Source organism: Mastomys coucha, unplaced genomic scaffold (assembly GCF_008632895.1).
Source record: "Mastomys coucha isolate ucsf_1 unplaced genomic scaffold, UCSF_Mcou_1 pScaffold13, whole genome shotgun sequence".
NCBI classification, from domain to species: Eukaryota; Metazoa; Chordata; class Mammalia; order Rodentia; family Muridae; genus Mastomys; species Mastomys coucha.
Window position 1 is genome coordinate 32,652,507 of NW_022196895.1, and position 6,012 is coordinate 32,658,518.

Here is a 6,012-nt window from a genome sequence, read left to right on the forward strand (position 1 = left end):
GGAAAAGAACCTTAGTTGTTATATTATGCATTTGATTTTAATAAAAGTTCTGCATTTATCTTAAAAATACTATTATACTTGTAAATCCTATTAAAATAAGTCAGTTTTGTTTTTATATTAAAATTTGATATGTATGTGAGTTAGTGTGGTTTTGCGTCTGATACAGTATTGCTATTGGCACTTTGAGCACTTGTTTATATTACACTTTTAGGGGGGGGCGTTGAGACAGGGTTTCTCTGTATAGCCCTGGCTGTCCTGGAACTCACTCTGTAGACCAGGCTGGACTCAGAAATCCGCCTGCCTCTGCCTCCCAAGTGCTGGGATTAAAGGCGTGCGCCACCACCGTCTGGCCTACATTACACTTTTAAGGGGGCTGGAGAGATGGCTCAGCAGTTAAGAGCACTGACTGTTCTTCCAGAGGTCCTTAGTTCAATTCCCAGCAACCGCATGGTGGCTAATGAGATTTGATGCCCTTTTCTGGTGTATCTGAAGAGAGCAACACATAAATAAAATAAATACATCTTTAAAAAAATTAGTTTTAATATATGTTTTAAGTGAAACTGCAGTGATCATTGTGAAGTTTGAAAATAAAAAATTAGGGCTGGAGAGATGTCTTAGAGAGTAAGAGCATGTACTGTCCTTCCAGAGGACCCAAGTTCAGTTCCCAGCACACATGTCAGGTAGCTCATAATCACTTGGCATGGTGGCATATGCCTTTAATCCTAGCTTTCAGGACACAACAGCAGATGCCTATATGAATTTAAGGCCAACCTTGTCTACATAGTTTCAGGCCAGCCAGAGCTACATAGTGTGACCCTGTTTCTCACATATATAAATCTACAAAGATCAACCACTCGAGTTTTATGGAATTGGAATTTTAACTATGAGTATCTAGCATACATGTGACACACACATATACAACATACATACAGTAATTAAAAATAAGTATTTGTTTGTTTGTTTGTTTTTAAAGAATTTGGAGATCCTCTTATTTGGGGAGGAGGGATTTATAAGCTATTTTAAATAATAGTTACCTCTAATGTTAATACTTTACTTTTAGGCTTTAATTTTTGTTTTGTTTTATTTTTCAAGTCAGAGTTTATCTGTGTAACCCTGGCTGTACTAGAACTTGTTCTGTAAACCAGGCTGGCCTCTTCCACAGAAGCAGAGGCAGATAAATCTCTGAGGTCTACCCTGCTTAAGTACTGGGGCTAAAAGTGTGCCACCACCACCCAGCTTAGGTGTTTTATCATTACTATGACATATACCAAATGATAGCCATAACATTTATATTTTGTCACAAATGTTAGGGAAGTTCTCTATGTTCTTAGCACAGCCCCATTTGTTTTTTGTTGTTTTGAGATAGGGTTTCACTCAGTTGTTCAGTCCTTGAATTCAGCCTGTAACTAGGCAGGCCTTGAACTTGTGATCTTCCTGCCTTGGCCTGTGGAGCAGCTAGGTTATAAACTCGTACCACCAACCAGGTCTGGGACTGTTTTTTTGTAGGGGTCGGGGGAACAGGGTATTCTTTAGTCTAGGCTAGCCTTAAATTCCAATAGTCCATATTCTATCTCCCAAGTACTATGATTTACAGGTGAGTAGCACCATATCCATTCAGTGATTAAAACCTTACAACATATTTTATCTCTCTAGTAGCAATAAAATTTTATGTTAAAATTTGTTAATATTCCATACTATATACAAAATTTTGCTTGGTTTCATAAAAAGTTAGGTCTTCTGGTTCTTCTACTGCCCTACTTTTTTTGGTACAGTGTAAAATTTTTAATTTGAATTGTACATTGATTTTTTTTTTATTGTAGTTTTCTGCTTCTGTCATTTTAAGAGACATTTTGTTCAGAGATAGAAAATGTTTTAAAAATTTATGAAAATGTCATGGTTCTAAAGTATAATGTTCCTATAATACAACCTTTATAACTTTCATTTGTAATTAATCCTATTAAAGTCACTTTCCATGGAATGGTTCTGATTGTCATTATTACAGAGAAAATATCTTAGAATAATGTAGCATACCATGTTTTGGGTAATAGAGCTGTTAAATACACAGGAAATGTGTATATTTTAAGTAAGTCCTATAAGGGAGTCTTTTAGAACATCACATTTTAGCTTTCTACTCTAGTCAAATACTTTAAAAAAGTTTAAAATAACTTGCTTTTCACAATTATTGAAGGAAATAACAGGAATAAAGTGATAGACATATAATTCTTTTCTAAGGTATATGTTAATAAATATAAGACCCACCACTGAAAAAAATAAGACATTAAGGTATTATATAATCTAGTATTTGGGGGCAAGGGTGTTGGTCTTTGGAGCTGTCTTCCAAACATAGATATTTTGGGATGTAGCAACATTATCTGCCACTTTCATTGAATGACAAAAAGTTTTAAAGCTTTAAATAATTATTCCTATTTGTAGTCGGATAATCAAAATTTTTTTTTTTTGTGGTGAATGAAGTTGTTGGAATTTATGTTGCCGATATGTTTTATATATTGGTAGGGAGAAGAAGAAGGGATGGCTTATGTAGAAGCAAATCCAGACATCTTAAATTTTTTTTTTAAGATTTATTTATTATATGTAAGTACACTGTAGCTGTCTTCAGACACCAGAAGAGGGCATCAGATCTCATAACAGATGGTTGTGAGCTACTTTGTGGTTGTTGGGATTTGAACTCAGGACCTTTGGAAGAGCAGTCAGTGCTCTTAACCACTGAGCCATCTCTCTAGCCCAGTATCTAAAATTTTGCTGAGTTATTTTAGCTTCTAAATTAAACTGGAGTGGCACATACCCAACACTTAAAAGGTGGAAGAGCGAGGATGAATAATAATAGTTCAAGGCCAGCTTTAGCTACACTTCAAGTTGGAGGCCAGCCTCGACTAGAGGAGACTTTGTCTCAAAAAATAAATAAATAAAACTTTAAAAAAACTAATAAATTACTAAGTTAAGTCCTTTATAAGTTTATTGCCATCATGGAAGATTATTTTTTTTCCTATACTATTGGCTATATGTTTTCTGAGTTTTTATTTTTTGAACAGTAATGGTTTTATTTTCCAATACAGTGAATAATAATACTCAAAGTATTGTAGAATGTACCATTTTATATTTATTGAGCATTTATGTTGTGCCAGCTACTGTTAATTCCTTTAAATACATTATCTCACAAATTACTTACATCTTTTTAAGATTAGTTCTACTTAACCCTCTGTGAGCCAAAGCTCCATCCTCCGTGAAACAAAGATATAACAGACATAAAATAACGTTCAACTCTGCTTTCAAACACCGCATTTTGGGTTTGGCCTTTAATTTCCTTGGTAGCTGGGGATGACCTTGAACTCCTGTCTTTCCCGCCTCTACCTTCCAAGTATTGGAATTACAGGCATGTATCACCATTCTAAACTGCAAACTACAAGTTTTTGAAATCTCAAATCTAAATTTCATTTTTAAAGTAGTTTGATTTTCAGAAATATATTTTTACCTAATTTAAAAGTAAATAATAGCTGGGCATAGTAGTGCATGCCTTTAATATCAAGGGGTGCTTGAGCTTGAGGCCAGCATGGATGCATAGTGAGTCCCAGAAAAGCCAGGGCTATACAGTGAGACTCTGACTCAAAAAAAAGGTAAAGGCTAAATTTTAAAAACACATTCCTTGCTGTTTGTTTATCTGAGAAATTATCTAACTTGTTGTCCCACCCCTTGTCACTATTTACAGAATATTTTTGTCTAATTTTTGCAAATTAAGATGAACATTCTTTTTTGGCTGTTGTTTGTTTTTTGAGGGGTGTTCCACCCTAGCCTTAACCTTGTGATCCTCTTGCCTTAGACTTTTGAGTCCTGAGATTACAAGTACGGATCACTGTATCTGGCTAAAAACTTAAATTGTGAAAGGATATACTTCCTTATTGGTAGTATAAAATACCACCATCTATTTATTATCTGTCCACTAACAACAGGCTCTGTACTCAGTTGCATCTGTTATCTCAAGTGATCTTCCCAAAAACTTTTCAAGGCAGGTATTGTTATTATCCTTATTGTACATATGAATAGAGGCTCAAATAAGTTAAATAAATTGCATGAGTTTAGGAAGTCATTCAATATAAGTTCTTCTAACTCCAAAGCTTGTGATTTCACTATAGTATATTGCTCAAATGGACATTTGTTTTACATGTTTTTCTATGTACAAACAATATTATTCATTAAAGTGGAATTTAGCGATATAAATATTATTTTTCAGCCGTGAGTACCAGAGTGCCTATTGGGTCGAACAATCCCTCTCAGACCACAGAGTGTCCTACACCTGAATCCTGTTGTCAGACTCCTAGCAATATGGTTACCCCACCCATTCCCCCTGTGTATCCTTCGGTTGACATTGATGCACATGTGAGTGGATTCTATAAACTTATTTTACATGTTCTAATTTATTATGAAAGGGAAAATTGTCATTGTACATTTTTGATGGAAAGAAATACTTTTTATTGAGAACTCTTTTTATAAATATGTAAATAATTTTTTTTTTCCTCCTTAGACGGAAAGCAATCATGACACAGCTTTAACACTGGCCTGTGCAGGTGGCCATGAAGAACTCGTATCTGTTCTCATTGCTCGAGATGCTAAAATTGAGCATAGAGACAAAAAAGGTAGGAAATATCACTCACAAATGAAATCTAAGTATTTACACCCTTCAAAATTGTAGAATTTTTACTATGAATAAGTATTTCATATATGTGTTTATGTGTGTGAAAAAAAATTTTTTTTTTTTTTTTTGGTTTTTCAAGACAGGGTTTCTCTGTATAGCCCTGGGAAAAATAAATTTTTTTAAGACAGTTTCTCTGTGTAGCCCTGGCTGTCCTGGAACTCATTGTGTAGACCAGGCTGGCCTTGAACTGAGAGATCTGTGCCTCTGCCTGTGCAGTGCCACTACTACCACCTGGCTGTTATATTGTTGGTGACAAAATAGATTGGCAGTTTCCAGGCTCATTCATCTATTGAACCAAATACTTCTCTAAAAAGACAAAAGTAAACTAAATTATTAATGAAGATGATAGAGTAATAGGGCTGCACTCTTACCTTGCATGCTTCAAGCCCTAGGCTCAAAAACCAAATTGTGAATGTCTTTGTCTTTAATCCTCATGTAGTTTGTGAGTATAAACTTTAATAGCTTTTGTTGATTTAGCATTTTCTTTTGCCAGGTGTTTGTGTTTTTATCATTAACAAATTAGAATTTAGAGCATTCTGATGCTAAACTGTTCATCTGCCCTGAACTGTTAAATTAAAATAAAAAGGAATTGAAAACAGTGACAGTAAGGTAAGTAAAAACCACAAATTTGTTAGAATTTTTTATTTTCTAATTTAGGTTTTACTCCACTGATCCTGGCGGCAACAGCAGGGCATGTTGGAGTTGTTGAAATCCTTTTGGATAAAGGTGGAGATATAGAGGCACAATCTGAACGAACTAAAGATACTCCACTTTCTTTGGCATGTTCTGGTGGACGGCAGGAGGTATGTTAACGTTAGTTTGCTTATATATTTTTAATATGTATGTGCTTTGTATTTTTCAAGATTTTATATATATATATACACATATATATGTATATATGCGTGTGTGTGTGTATACATATATACATACACACACACACACACATGCACGTGGAAGCTTATGGAGCCCAAAGAGTTCAGATCTAAAGCTAAAGTCATAGATAGTTTTAAGCTGCCTGATTTGGGCGCCGGGAATGACTGAAGTTGGGTCTTGTGCTCATGCAGTGGGTTCTCTTAACTGCTGAGCCATGTGCTTACATTTTAACTACATGTAAACCACATGTGTTTTACAAAGCTTCATAAACCAGTGGTTCTTAATCTTCCTAATGCTGTAACCCTTGAATGCAGTTCCTATTACTGTAGTGACCCCATCCATAAAATTATTTTATTGCTACTTCATAACCATACTTTTGCTACTGCTATGAATCTTGTCTGATAGCGATTCTTTTTTTTTTTTTTTTTTTT

The 6,012-nt window shown here is 34.7% G+C and overlaps 1 protein-coding gene across 2 annotated transcripts in view; it reads left to right on the forward strand.

Moving 5' to 3' along the window:
* LOC116087014 (ankyrin repeat and KH domain-containing protein 1) overlaps window positions 1-6,012 on the forward strand; it is an 83,641-nt gene that overhangs the window by 63,765 nt on the left and 13,864 nt on the right. For both annotated transcript variants that reach the window (XM_031365394.1, XM_031365396.1), the window contains 3 exons: window positions 4,247-4,392; window positions 4,538-4,649; window positions 5,366-5,511. In XM_031365394.1, coding sequence (XP_031221254.1) covers window positions 4,247-4,392; window positions 4,538-4,649; window positions 5,366-5,511 — 404 coding nt within the window. The remainder of the gene's footprint in view (window positions 1-4,246; window positions 4,393-4,537; window positions 4,650-5,365; window positions 5,512-6,012) is intronic.